General features: G+C 38.3%; 1 protein-coding gene across 1 annotated transcript in view; it reads right to left on the minus strand.

Moving 5' to 3' along the window:
• LOC111863305 (transient receptor potential cation channel subfamily V member 1-like) overlaps positions 1–14,816 on the minus strand; it is a 22,474-nt gene extending 7,658 nt beyond the window's left edge. The window contains 11 exon segments of the mRNA XM_033751001.1: positions 2,292–2,401; positions 2,618–2,769; positions 4,192–4,395; positions 5,371–5,575; positions 8,654–8,736; positions 9,263–9,366; positions 10,373–10,523; positions 11,876–12,029; positions 13,331–13,520; positions 14,123–14,292; positions 14,695–14,816. Coding sequence (XP_033606892.1) covers positions 2,292–2,401; positions 2,618–2,769; positions 4,192–4,395; positions 5,371–5,575; positions 8,654–8,736; positions 9,263–9,366; positions 10,373–10,523; positions 11,876–12,029; positions 13,331–13,520; positions 14,123–14,292; positions 14,695–14,816 — 1,645 coding nt within the window.
• Between the last annotated feature and the right edge of the window lie 1,251 nt (positions 14,817–16,067).

Here is a 16,067-nt window from a genome sequence, read left to right on the forward strand (position 1 = left end):
TTGTTTCTAAAATGACAAAAATATGACCTTATTTCAAAATTATGCCAAAATATGCTGTAAAACCAATAAAACTCTAAAATATGCATTTATATGCACAATAAAAACGACATAATTTCAATAAGAATGACTGGAAACATGCATAATTACATTTAAAAATAGGAATAAACCCTAGGAAAAAAAATATGACATGTCATAGAAATTCGGGCCCTAATTATAAGCTATATATTACTTACATTTTGTACAATGGATTTTGTCGCCAGATCAAGGCCGTTTTGATGAACAGTTATGCATTTAACAAGTTTCACAGTCACTATCTTGAGCTCAAAGTGTGAAGACGTGAGTACATTCATTCATATTTATTCGTTCCATAAATCTATAACTGGCAAAGGGCCGCAGATGCGGAACAAGTCAATAAATATTCTTAGCAGGATAAGACAAACACAAGTCAACAATATATAACACTGTTTTTAGATATCTAAGTTTATAATACACAATTAAAAAATGTGTACTGCACATATTCGAAGTTTATTTACAACAGAATTATTTTTAAAATTTCATACCCAGAATATCGGGTGAGTCAATATACAAAACCTAGATAATAAAACATACATATATTAAAACAGTACTTAGTACCAGGAAATAGTATATTCTAACTCTCAGTATATTGATAAAACTCATTCATGTAGTAAAAGGAATGGTGGCACAGAAATCCTTTTAAAGTAAAACCCTTCTCATCATTCACCAATCTTTTTACTGAATGAGGTAAATGATTAAAAACTCTTATAACTGTGATATAGACATCTTTGTCAAATTTGGCCAGATTCATGTAGGTGCAAGTTTTTACATAACCTAGTTTTATGATCATGTAATTCACTGTTGTTCTCAAATATGTTTTTACTATTAACCACAAATAAAAGTAGTACACATATATATATTTTGGGAATACAATGTCATTATTTTCATCCTTTTAAAAATCTCCCTACAGGAGTCTCTTGGCATCATATTCATTATCACTCTTGATAATTCTCTTTTGCATTATGAATACCTTTTGCGCTAAGCTAGCACTGCACCAGAATATTATTCCATAACTAATAATAGAATGAACATGGGCAAAGTAGATTAACCTTAGCATTTCTGTTGTTACTGTATGCGCTATATTTCTAATTGCATAACATGTCACAGATGACTTGTCCCATATCATGTATAATGATCCATGGATGAAATAAAATTGAATTGAATTGAATTGATAATATGTTTATAATATAATAAATGTGCTGGCTCCAAGACAAAGTGTCATCAATAANCATAACATGTCACAGATGACTTGTCCCATATCATGTATAATGATCCATGGATGAAATAAAACCCCAGAACTTTAGTCTCAGTAGCTGTAACATAAGCTGGTAATTTCTTATCATGATATGCCTACAGAAAATATTATACAGGTGTAACCTTTGTTGATAGCAATAACCTAGCACTGAATAGTGAAAGCAGACTGAGGAGACTTAGTGTGGTGTTAGAATGTAATAATTAATTTTGTTTTCTAGTGAAACTGCAGAAAACAAATGATAAACTACCTTTCTGTGAGGCGGCCAGCATGTGGACAGCACTGGGACTGGGTAGTAATGTAGACCCACAGCAGCAGGTAATGCAACAGCAATTCACAGGCCCAGTACCACAATACCAAATTAAACAAACCAGCTACAATATGATGCCTTTGGAACAAACAACAATTTATGTAACCCCATCAAAAAACAGTAACAATAATAACCCCCAATATGAGCCAGAAATAAGAACAAACTACACTTGGCAACAGGTAAAGAAAATGAAAAGATCTAACCAAGCCCCAGAAACAACAACAGGAAACCCCTTGATAAAATGAAGCTCATCATGTAAAGCCTTATGGGGCTGTCTGTATGGTTCATTCCTATCATACATTAGCTGTGATACACATTATGTACGAAGCTCCTATAGCAGTAAAAATTATTCTGGCCTTCAAATCACACGCAGTTGACAATTCCAGACTATATAACACTTAGATATGTTGAGAATCTAGTATTATAAAGATGTTCAAGTTGGTAATAGTAATCTATATTCATTTGTTTTTGTTTTGTATTATAATAAAAAGTTTCTTCTCATCCAATATGGCTGTTAAGTGATATGTAAGCACGACACAAAGAAAATCAACAAGATAAACTCATCAAAATGGCCTCTTCTTATACTTCAGACACTTACTTAGGCCACTTGCAGTTCTTAAATTTATTTCATCTTATTTTTCTCTAGATACTTACACTGTGAAAATCCCATGACAAACACAAGATAAATTGACACAAACCGCAGGAGGTCACCCATAATCATGCGGTATATCATCTCCACAAATGGTCGAACTGTTTTGAAGCCCCTGTGGAAACACATCCCATTCACATGAAATATCTAACCCTGAATTCTGTTGTCTTGTTAGAACATCAGCATGCTTAGCCAGTGAAAATATCCTAGCTCATGCCATCACTATGACTGTATCCCAACTGCTTCAGTCTTTAATACACACAATTAATAAATGTTACTCAAACAGTGTTTACTTCTGGTTCATGTAAACATGAAACTGAGACCTACATACCTGCAGAAGAAGAGGAAGTATGGTGCTGTTGTCAGCATGATGAAAACAGCAACTACATCCTCAATCTCGGTGAGGCAGGAGGATCTGAGGAGTTGCATGAAGAGCATCAGAACACAGGAGCACAGGAACATAACACGTGATGGTGCTGTCATCTGCACAGTAAATTTGGAAGAGGGTACAATACAGAAAGCAAGAAAAAATTGAGGTCACATAAAATAATTTCCTTGAATTCTCAAAACAGGCAAAGAATGTAGACTGAAGTTGTTTGAGAACAGGCTGTGCATGAGAATATTAAGATGTCGGAAGAAACAACAGGGTGTGGATAAATTGAAATTCCATAATTTGTAGATAGGACCTATAAGGAACACATGTGGGAGATGTGAAATGCATACAGATTTTATCTAGAAAACTGCAGTGAAGAGACAACATTGGGAAACATAGGCATAAATGGAAGGGTAATGGTTGGTTGTGTGTTTATTTATTTATGATCTATTTAAGGACACTGTTAATAACTCAAACTATATATAATTCTACATAGCAGGATAATTAGTGTGTAACAAATTCAAAAGTAGATGGAAAGAGGCTGTTGTGGCCTAATTTGTGATATTCTCATGGCATATGTCTTGAAGGTCTGAGGAAAATCAGTAGCAGCCTAAGTCATGACAGACTGTCTTTGTACCGAAATTTGAACCTAGGTCCTTCTGAATATGAAGCAGAGGTGCTAACCACTTTACCTCTGCATTCAGTGGGAGCACAAAATTAAAATGGATCTCTAAGAAATACATTGTGCTAGCATGGACAATATTCATCTGTCTCATGGCAGAGATCAGTAGGGGACTGCTGTGATCTTGGTAAAGAATTTCAGGTTCCATAAATGGTGTGACTGGCTATGGAATGGACTTCCAGGGCTTCCAAGAAATACTGTTCAGTAAATCCTTCCTTTTGTACCGCACTAACAGTTTAAATCTATAGTCAGGTGAACATGTGTCTACTCTCTGTACATAGGTGTAAAGAGCGACACATGACACACAAAACACATAACATAGGCACACAAAACATTCACAACACATGCACACAAGACACACAACACACACAGAATTAGTGGTTACATGAACATTACTTAGCCCCTTGCTATATATGCCCAGACAGAAGATTTCTTCGACCTCAGCTATAGGTGATACAAAAGGCTGTATTTCTGCTGATGCATAAGGCTTTGAAAGTAGGAAGACTTCAACCACACAGAGATAAAAATAGAAAATAAGTGGACAAGAAGAAAACAAAACTTAAAAGAAAGCAATTATTAAAACTGAATTATATCCCCCCCTCCAAAATATTCTGATGGCAAAGTTTGTTTAACTGTACTTCTGGTTAAATACTGAAGACAGAAAGGGGCAACATATTAGTTTGCCTCACTGTTCTGCTATGTGTGAAAATTATTGTAGCTTTGATATCTGAGAATGTGTGATGCCTTAAAATGTAATGATGTTGGGCTTAGTCATATTCACATTCCTTCCACTTTACCCCTGGAGAAAGGGCTTCCAGTCTTTATTGTCTGGTCAAGGTTGTGTTCATACGAAGTTGTCGATGAACATGTTGAGACCAAGAAAGCATGCCTCCCATAGAGCTGCCAGAATATATAGCACGGAACCAATCTCCATGCATAACTCACAGATAACTCGAATCTTCACTTTCAGGGACCCAAACTGTATCAGTCGACACTCCTCTATAAGGTCTTCCCACCAGTCATCGTCATCATCATCATCTTCAGCTGCTTTGTTCTGTGTATTGCAAGCAGAACATAATGTCACATCAGCATATTGTAACATAAGGTATAATAGTAGCTATGTGTACCACCTGTTTTCACTCTCAGAACTCTGCATTTTGCCCAGAGAATGTATTTATGTGTTCTGTAGTATGAAGGAGTTTCTTCAAGAGCACTCTCGACAAAGTAGGAACCTACTGAGATATGTGACTGGCATGTTTAGAGGTCACTGTCCTCTAAAAGGACACCTCAGCGCAATGGGATGAGTAATTAGTTCCATCTTAAAGATACCGCAACAAAGACAAAAAAATTTCAGAATTTTGTGCAGTCATTCCATTGATTTTGTTACTCAGGAAGTATGGGCATAGTGTCGTAGGAAGTCAGAACATCCACACAGTCCTTCATGGCGGGGGGGGGGAAATATTAGAAAGTTTCTAATGGGCCACATGAGAGCAGAGTCAGCCACAACTGCCAGCATATTTGAAGACAGAGTAATTATTTATAAGTCCAATATACACATTAATATTCATTCTTTATCATCAAACAGCATCAGCTACTAGCTGCATTGTGTCACTTACTGAAAATTAATCATAATTCTAATATTTTGAAGTCAAATATTATGAATGAATATTCACAGTGATGGTATAGAGATATGTATCAACAAACCCTTTACCTGTGATGAAAAGTCACTCTTGATTCTTGTGTTCTTTCATTTTTCTTCTGCAACTTCCTCACCATGAGAAGAAATTCCAGTGTAATTGAGGTGTTTATTCGAAGCTGAGTACTGTGTGTGTTTGCTGGAGTTCTTATGGTACATACCACCCAAGTAAGAAGTTACCTCTGAATTCAAAGTAATATTTGTGGGAATAAACGGTTCACCTATTTGGCCATTGTAATCAGGTGATGAAAATATTCTGTATGGCAAAAGTATGTTTTTAATGAATGAATGATTCTGGAAGTAAAACTCTGGTGAAAAATTAGAATCTCAGAGTGAAATATCTGATAATCTTAACTGTGATGACATGTGAGAAAAAGTTGAACTGTTGCTCAGTGGGATAGGAGTAGTGACATTTGAGCCAGTACTATTGAGGGGTGGAGATGTAGCTGCTTGCTTTGGAGGTGGACCAGGCCTGAGGGTAAAGCAAACCAGAGAAATTAGAAAGTAGAAGAGAAACAAGAAGAACTGTCGGTAGAACCTGAAAAGGAACAAAAGATTTATAAGAACACAAAATAGGCCAATTGCAAGAATGTGTTTACAAGTCAAAGCACATGCTACAGAACAATTTCTTGGGTAGACAGGAAATGGGGAGATAGTCTTTATAGAGTGCATCCTGTTGTGTGCCCAAAGTAAATCTAATTTCCATGTTCTGTCTACACAGCTCTAAGAATGTATACACATCCAACTGGTCATCTTCAGGTGATACCATAATTGAAGTGTTGTTGATTTGCAACCATCTTAACTAACATATGGGCCCATATTTACAATCATCTCTATCTATGCTGGATTTATTGATATAAATCATAAAAATTATAAAATTATAAAGTTGCTACATTATAATGTAGATTAGGTAAAACTGATCCCATATCATTGAAGTTGTGGGGATGTCTTTACGTTGATGTGTGTAGTCTTGTCATTACTCCTATGACAACCCACTTCTTCGGAACAATTTGTTGGCCCTGAAAAGGACCGTGGTTGCTGTTGCTGCTTGACCGGTGAGGTAGCGCGGCGCGCGCCGGTAAGGAGAAAGGCTAGTTGCGGTGAGTGGCCTGGCCGCAGTGCGGCCCTGGCTGGAGGTTGCTTGGTTGCCGTGCGGCAGCGTGAATTGGAGGTTGCTTGATCGCAGTGCGGCAGCTGCTGGTGAAAGGCTAGTTGCTGAGCGCGGCTGTAGGAGCCATGAGGCAGTGGCTACGCCAGATGCCTAGTGAGTCAGACCGTAACACGACCACCGGCGAGTCCAGGCGCTGTGCCCCAGTGAGTCGGGTGTGAGAGCGCTGGCGAGCCGAGGCAGTCGTGCCTGGCGCAGCCTGCCGATGTTTCCGAAGACCGAGCGCTGGCGACGAAGCCTACTGGCTTAACTTGCTTGATGCGGCTGGCTTGTAGGCTGACGATGAACTGAATGGAACTGCATAACTCTGCTCTTTTATACACTGGTCGGTGGGGCGGAGCCAAACTCGAAAGTGGGGAGCAAGAATTGATTGGCTAGCACGCGTAATGGTGTAGACGCGGGCTAGCGCCGAGCGTAGTATAAATGCGATCGTTTGAAGCAATCTGATTGGTTAGCGCGCGTGATGGTGAAAAGTGATGTGAAGAGCGAGCGTTGCAGAAATGCGTGACAATGTGGGATGTTCCCACAAAGTAAAATTAGGTAAAATGTAGTCTGAGTCAAAAGCACTATAACGGTATATTCCCTTCTTCCCCATGTTATCTCGGTGTTGATTAACATTCATGATACATGTGACACTTTGGAATAGATTGATGGGTGTTACTTAGGCTACTAGGCTATGGTCCTTCACTTGTGTGCTCTTGGGCTGTAGAGTATAGTATAGTGGTTCTCTACTTTTGTCATACCGTAGCCAAGTAAATTCTTTTTCCTATAAGATGAGGGCCTGGTATAATTGTTGCCGGGGCCCAGTACTGGGCCATGGCCCAGCAGTTTAGAAACACTGGTATAGCATATATATGAATGAAGGACTATAGCCTAGTAGGTCAAGTAACACCCATACGAGTATGTCTGTTCCAAAGCGTCACATGTGTCACGAATACCAATCAACACCAGGCTAAAATGGGGGTGAAGGGACTACACCCTTATAGCACTTTTGACTCAGACTATATTGTACCTAATTTTACTTCAGTGTTATGGGATCAATTTTACCTAATCTACATTATAAAGTAGCAATTTTACAATTTCATAATTTTTATGATTTATATCAACGAATCCATCACAGATAGTTAGACAGAAATGATTGTAAATATGGGACCCATATGTAGTTAAAATGATAAAATGGTAAAGTTGTCCCTGTGCTCAACAAATTAAACACTATGCCATGAGGGCATATAGGGGAGTGGATATATAGATCCTCATTTTTTGATCTTTGCATTAGCTGGAGGTGAGTGGTCGGCTTCACGTCCTTGCCACTTTACCTCTGGGGAAAGAGCCCCCGGTACCCATTGGATAGGAGGTAGTGTGGACCCTATAGCCAGTCTGGAGGATTTGGAGAAGAGAAAATTCTTGATCCTACCAGGACGTGAACTCTGACCCCTCTGTTGTCCAGCCTGTAGCCAGTCGCTATACCCAATACGCTACCCTGGCTAGTTAAAATGATAAAAGTAAGTAGAGCTATCCCTGTAACAGGCTATGAAGGCCCATAGGGTTGTGAGATGGTGAGGGTCCCACATTGTCTAGACAATCAGCTGAAAGATGGCGGTAAGGTTGTCAGCCTTACGTGCTGGCCCTGCTTTAATCCCCAGGAAAATTATGTAATTAATTCTTGGTACTCATTTCTGTTAGAAGCTGAGTTGACCCCCAGGGCGATAGTGCGGCCAGAAGGATTAGGTCAGTTGAAAAAATCCCATGACTTCATCGGGACTTGAACCCGCAACGTTCCGGCTGGTAGCATAGTGCCTCAAACAACTACGCTACTGCATGCCCCTACTTAAATGATTGCAATTCAGAAACACTTTTAAGTATTGTATCACCTGGTGGTGACCAGTTGGATGGTCGAAACATATGGTGATCTTTAGTAAACAGTTGAATGGGTATACATTCTTAAAGTTGCGTAGATGGAACATGGCAATTATACTTACTGGGGAGATAGGTAAATGTATAGTTCACAAAATACTTTTTTACAGACTTAAGTTTTAAAGCAAGCTCTAAGAGGTGGTCCTAGTTTCTCTTATACTCAAATAACGATTCAATCATCTCATCTGATGCAGTAAAAATACGCTACCACTAAATTTTCTTTTCAAATGTGTGAAACATTACTATCTTGCAGTTGAGAAACTGCTTTACAGTACAGTAAAACTCATTAGACTAACCTATTGATGTGAAGGGAATGTGCTGCATGAGCACCACAACGATTTTTTCCTGGGGGCAGGAGAGCCATAGAATTTGCTTACAAATTTGCATTTATATCACTTAAGACAATCTTTAATGTAAGCCTTAGACTGTTCAGGGCAGAAGATTCCCCCTCCCCTCCTTCTGTGACCATAACATGCTTTGAAACAAAACAGGTTTTTGAGTGTTCAGTTCTGTTGGAACAACTGGATAAAATACCTGAATTTGCCAAATGCATTCCATTTGGCATTAAGAAGATCCACAAGCATGCCATCCATCAGTTCTAAATGTTCGTCTTTATCCTGAAATATCCAAAGAAATTAACACATGATGTTTACAATATGCAAGAAATAAACACTAATATGTAAGGATGATTTTAAGTGACTTATCACTTGGGACTTATTGTACATGGATTATCTGAAATTATATTCCATTACAAACAAAATATAAGTGTGGATATGAAACTGATGTCCTGTGTTGTCAAGATGTGACATATTAAGAAAATTTTAAATTTGAAAAATAATTGGTCAAGATATTTCAGAAAAAGATCTATGTTGTAGATGATTTCATGGCAATTCAATGCTGATGTTGGTCCTGTTTTTGCATTGCTGAAGTTATCAGTGGACAACCAAATGTGTACATGTACTGAAAGAACTGGCTAAAGCCATGGAATAACCACTTTACCTTGAAGATGGAGACAGTATGCATCTCCAAAGCAATGACAATGAAAATCACTTAAATATAGTAAAATTACCAAAGAGCAGGGTCAACATCAAGACAGTGTTGTGCACATTTCGGCTTTCAGGAGATGGAATTGGTGTTTCTTACCCCAAACACAACCAGGTTTAGTGCTGAGTTCTTGCTGATGTTCCCTGTTTCAATATCAATAGTATCAATTTGTTCTAGTGGGTTTGCAGCACAAGTAATATTTCCTGGAAACCAAGGATACACACAGCCTCATACACAATAAGATTCATTTCAAAATTCCATTGTGTGTATCTGATGAACAACAGTGTAATGTCATGTGTATAAATACTGTCAATATCAAATATCAGACCTCCATACAAAGTTAGGTCACCATTGAAGAGGTTTACTTTAAGTTAGCAATAAACGTTTTTGAATTTTAACTTGGAGCTACAAATTCACTGTAAGTTTTAACTCAACAGAGAAATATTTTGAAAAAACTTGTTGTGGACCTCATAATTTTCCATCCTGCCCATTTAAACTTTGAAATTTGAAACTTTCTTTTCTTACAGTCATCATATTGATACACCTGAAGAGCAAATCCATTCTTCTCCTGCCAACCACAGTACTATTTATAGTTCCAATTTCAGAAAGCTGTGTCACTTATTTTTTAAATTCAACAGCACTGCCAGACATTCTATAACATTTGCTTAGTGGGGGGTGAAGTCCAGCTGGGTCCACTTGGCATGGCGGCCACTGATTGGCCTATTGTACCTGCCCTGCTTATGATTATGACGATGGAGAATTTGGTGGACTGGAGATTGGCAGAGGAAACCGAAGAACTCTGAGAAAACCCACCCCAGAGCCACTTTGTCCACCACAAATCCCACTTGACCAGACCCGGGATCGAACCCAGGCTGCCGCGGTGGGAAGCCAGTGACTAACCGCTTGAGCTATGGCGCAGCCTTCTATAGCATTGGTTCTTGTGGATCTCAATTTGGATTCAATCTGTGTGCCTGGAGAAATTGAGAAAACCCACAAACACAAATTTAGAGTGTCACCAGTTCACCAACTTGTTCAGCTATCAAAGGTGATGGGTCACGAATGAAAGGGCATGGGTCTGTCATTGGAAGTTGAGTCATCAGGTTTAGTTTTTCTTACCCTGATCCCTATGGACCTGAAGACAGTAATTTTTGTCAACTTTTCTTTAATTATTAACACTTTTAGATGCATAGACTTTATGTGTATCCTTACCTATCTGCCAATATATCTCTCGCTCAATGTTGAGGATGTGGAAGAATATCTCTATTCGTGCAAGCTTGGCAGACAGGGTGAGTGGTGTGAGGTTCTGCAAGTTACGCACTGCTAGAGACGCACCAACCTTATAGGCCATGTCAAAAGTTGACTTACAAACAATGGAAACAAATGTCCATCAGGGCATATACTCATAAGTATTTTCCAGAAGCAATGTAGAAGAAACACTAAGTTATAATAAAATTTAAATGTCTGGGATGTGAACACATTCACTACTTTCATGACTTTGCACACAACTAAACCACCTAGAAATCATAAAAATGCAACCTGCAACATTCAATCACATATACTTTTCATCAATGTCCATCAGTGTGATGATATATCTGGTTGATATATGAAACTGACTTAGGTACAGAGACTGAGTTAAAGAATGAGGAACCTACATATACGTACTTCAAGAAGAAAGAGACTTGCATATAAGATAATGAAATATCTGGATATATATGCAAATATACAAAAAATTTCGCCAACATATGATTGCTCATGGTTGAAAGTGAACTACTCTCTGATAAGTAGTATAAGCAGCAGCAAAGTCATGTGTAACTGTACAGATCTTCCTTCCTCCCCACACTTCCTACCCTCAGTTGCCCCAGGCACACGTCAACAGAATAACAGTGCTTCATCAACCTAGGGCAACCGTTAGTTGGTCGTGTAAAACATATTTACCTGAATGTTAGAATTAGCTGATACAATGGTGTTGATAATGGTGATGTCACTGGTGACAATGATGAAGGTGATAATATCATTGATCATTGTTGTTGTTATTAATGTTATATTTTAGCGTCCTGTTGCACTGATTTAAGTCCATGATTTATTTTATCCGTCTTCTAGTGCATACATTCATCTATCCCCTCTTCTCACTCTCACTATATGTTTTGGCACAAATGTGCCATCTTCAGGTGCTGATCCAATCCACGACAAACTAGTTCATTGCATGCCTTGTCTATACATACTAAAATAACTAAAATATATATTTATCATATATACTGATAAATGTTAAGTGTTAAAATATTAAAATTGTACAGCATATTTCATTCTTACGTCGTGTTTCATTACGCGAGTCACGTCTATCATCTTCTGTTGGAGCACTCTTTCACTATCGTGTATTGTGCTCTATGTCGCGTCTCGCTCCTGTGACTGCATGTGTTATACTGCTATACTGTGTGTTATACTGTTGTTGTTATTGTTGTTATTATGGAGATAACTATAATGATGGTGGTAATTGTGTTGATAACATGAGAATATAATTATTTTTAGGAGGGAGGAATGTACCCTGAGATGCAAAGGAAAGTCAATGATAGTGTTGGACCATGCCAAAATGATTCTACACAAGAATGTCAAATTATTCTGTGTTAGTAAAGCCCTTCTGGGTGGTTCAGTTTCATATCAGACAGAACACTATATTTGAAATTGGGTTTCTCAACTAAATGTGTAAGTACTCACCAGTTTTTCATATATGACCAACATGTGGAGTACAGTATTTCCATTTGTGTCCTGATTATTAGGATTGGCACCCCTGGCCAACATCAGCCTGTAACATTCTTCTTGGCCCAAACATGCAGCAAAAGACAGAGGGTATTCTCCCCAGTATACATAACTGTGATGCACAATGAAAATATAAACTTTACTTTGGCTGGAATTTTGTTCAGTTCTGAACAGTGCTCTTCAGAGGCACTGTTGTAAGAATCTAACATTCAACAAGCTTAATTCAGTTTCTAAGTTAGAAGTATGCAATAAACATTGATGTATAGGAATTGTTCTTTCAAAAATCAATGTGTTAATGTTCATGTTTAATTTATTAACATTGTATGTGGAAGGTATGCACCTGAAAACTGTATAGAGTAACAATGAGCTGGTTAAATCAGCAGTAACATGCACTCTGTTATCAGTTCAAGGAATAGCTACCACATTGTTTTACTAATCAAGTTACTTGTTTAACATGTAGTTATTCTTCATTCATTTAATGGCTCAAATCCTTGTCACGATGGGACAATTAGTGAATAAGGGATTGGAAGAGATATAGAAGGAAGTTTTTTGGCCTAATTTCAGGCATTCTCTATATTCATCTCAAGGGACCACAAAAGAACGTCAGTCAGGATAGTAGATATTTCAGGTCAAGATTTGAACCCAAAATCTCCAAAGTGCAAATCAAGACCTTTTTCACTCAAAAAATTTATATCACAAACTTAATCAAAAAGAAAATAATGAAAACAGTAACATCTCAATTATGTTATCTCTTACACTGCCAAAAAACATGTAGGTACCATATGTTCATTACATTAACTCCATCATGAAATCACTGAGAGCCAGGAATTCAATGGAGCCAGGGGTTCCTGGGAAGCATCCCAGTGTTTTTTCAAGTCCTGGGGCATCCCCTTAGTATTTATTTTAAAAACAGTGACATCAAACATGAATGGATTTCAGACCAGGTTCACTTAATTTCTAACATATCCAAATGAGGCACTAGCATTAGGCTTTTCAAGTATATGCATTCTGTAAAATGTTTGTTTTTCAGGTCTAAATTTAGTAGTCTAAAGTTATCATTAGAAATGGTCTCATATCATGAAGATTCACACCCATTTCTTTTAACCCAGAACTGCACACAAAACTGCCAAAGCAGTTTTATTTTTTAGGGCTACATTCCTGGTACCAATATGTATTACTGACTTTATTACACATTTAGTAATAGTGTGCTTGGATGCATGTGGAAGGGTTTGATAGTTCTCCAGTCAGCCAAACCATACCTAACACATGATTCTGCTTCACAGACATTCTGTCTGTAAAATCTACTGCACAAATCCTCACTTGTAGAGTGTTAGTGTGTCACTGTTCCTAATGGTCAGATATGATACCAACAAACCAACCAATGAAACTAGTCTTTGATAACATTATACTCACCCCTCGTAGTTGGTTTCAGGAGACAGATTGACATATTCATGATCAAGTGAGTCTGGACGGGAACTTTTCTGATCCTCTGGGCACATAAAGTTACCAACACAATGCTCGTGGTACTCTGCACCTGAATCCGGCAGGAACTTCACGTTTGCAAGGTCCTCATTCACGATTGCCAGATGCAGTACACTCTCTCCTGGAATTAACTGTTCTTATTAGTCTTCAGTGCATTAATCATTGTTAGATTGTCCATATAAATATAGCAATTGGCTCATGTTGAGAAGAATAATAGTAGCTTCAATGTTATTGCGTTTGTTATTTTATTATTACTGTATATCATCACATGATTCACTGGTATTGCAGCCTCATTTGGGTCTATTATACCAGTCCTAGTTGATAGATGAGTATGGAACATTGGTTGAATGCTAACTGGCAGGCAAAGAGAGAAGTGTCCTACTCCAGTGCCAGCCTGTTTGCTACAAATCCTACATGAACTATCCTGGCACTAAACCAAGGCCACTATGATCAGAAGCATGAGCTTCAAGCCTTTGTTACTTTTGTTTACTTTTGGACCCAGGCGTCTCAGATCCTTGTATTTACTGTGGTAAATACAAACAATTCTAAATGTAAAGTAACAGTATTATTATTGTATAATATTTACTGTTAAAGGGATCTTTCTGTTTTTCTGTTTTTCAAATACTATTACCATGTTAGAATAACAGATAGTGGACAAAGCCCAGAATGCCCATTACTTTATGTGTACTACACCACTGTCAGAACCACTTTACAATTAATTACCATGGTATTCATCACACATATAGATGTCATTGATGAGCTTTGGGTAGAACCTCAGGAGCCTTTTGGCGAGGTCTGCATGTATGGATGTGGCTTTGAGAAGGTACAGATGCAGGCAGGTCTCCCCCGCTGACCCTAGCTCCTTCAGGTCCCAGCACACCAAGCGACATTTGCTAAGGTCTGGGAAAATCTTTCATTAAAGGAATGCTATTTGAGGAACACATCAGAAGATTTGGCACTAGGTGAAATTAATGTGGAAAGCTGACTAAAAGTTTGAAGGCCCATACTGAGATAGCTGGAAGATGGAGAGAATGATGTATAGGAATGGAAAGTCAAGAGGAGGAGGCAAAAGGCAAATAATGGGAAAGAATGGTCAAAGGAGGTCAAGCATCTTAAAGGACTGTATAGTCAAGCGGTAAATAAATAATTAAATTGGACAATACCTTTCTTGAGAAGCAGAGTTGTTTAACAGATCAAGAAATTTCCTTTTTTTATGGAACCTGAAGGTTCATTGTAGTGTTAACAAGAACTTGCCACAGAATTCTAATCTAAATCTGTTTAATCCAGTTAACAACCTGCTTCCCATTTCTTTAAAATCTTTCAGCTCTGATCTGTTGCTAGGTCTGTCAAATGGTGTCTTCCCTTCAGGACTAGTAACTAAATTGTTGGAGGCTATGCACTGTTCTTCTCCACCCATTCATTTCACCATTCTTTATTAGAGCACTCTAATATTTTGTGAAGGGAACAAATTATAATTTGTAATATGTGCAAATTTTTGTTGTGTCCTGTTACTCAATTTCCTCTATATCCAGTTGTTCCCCTCAGCATGCTAATGTTAAACACCTTCAATCTATGTGAGATGTGATGTTTTCACAGTGGTGAGTGTTAAGATTACAATTTTCTGTAATGTAGGNCAAGTAGACATAATGTTATATTCTAGACTTGTATACATGTAAGCCTCCAAGCAGTTCATTACATGTATACATTTAACGGACCACGTGACCCTTAATTTCAACAACAAAATGTCTACGGGTGCGGTGTTCTTGGACATCAAAAAAGGCTTTGATACTACATGGCACTCCGGCTTGCTATATGAGTTGTCAAAATTGGAATTTTCGACCAGTTTACTCAAGCTTACTGGATCATTTCTTTCACAACGAAAATTCAGTGTTTCGGTGGAAGGCGAAATATCTACGCCAAGAGAAATGCAATCAGGGGTGCCACAAGGTTTGGTCTAGTCCCCTACTCTTTTCAATATGTACATAAATGATGCCCCCCAAACACATGGTGTTCAGCTAGCCCTCTTTGCAGACGACACCTGTCTGTATGCGACAGATCGCAAGGAGGGTTTTGTTGTTAGAAACCTCCAGCGCAGTCTCAGCTCAATGGAGACCTGGTGTGAGCGCTGGAATATTAAAATTAATGAAGATAAGACTCAGGGGGTCTACTTCTCTCGCAGTCGTTGTCCGCCTGTGTCTAATCTTAACACTGAATGGAAGAATATTCCATTTGTAAATTGTGTAAAGTATCTCGGAGTAATCTTTAATAGGAGGTCACATGGAGATTGCACATAGAAATGTTCGAAGCCAAGGCCTTCAGAACATTTATAAGATTGTATTCCCTATTCGAAAGTGAGCGATTAAGCCCTGACATTAAGCTGATCATCCACAAAGTTCTCATTAGATCCATAATGACTTATGCTAGTCCCGCTTGGGAGTGTGCGGCAGACACCCATCTAACGAAATTGCAGCGCCTGCAAAACAAGGTTCTCCGCACCATTGGCAATCTTCCCAGGCACACATCGGTTAGCGATTTACACATGGCTTTCAAAATTCCGTACTTATATGATTACATAACAAAATTATGCAGGCAACAAGCGGAAGTCATACAAAATCATAATAACGAAAATGTTCGCAATATTGGACAAGGAGAAGCCCGACATAGAAAG

The sequence above is a fragment of the Cryptotermes secundus genome, unplaced genomic scaffold, assembly GCF_002891405.2.
Source record: "Cryptotermes secundus unplaced genomic scaffold, Csec_1.0 scaffold82, whole genome shotgun sequence".
Lineage (NCBI taxonomy): Eukaryota > Metazoa > Arthropoda > Insecta > Blattodea > Kalotermitidae > Cryptotermes > Cryptotermes secundus.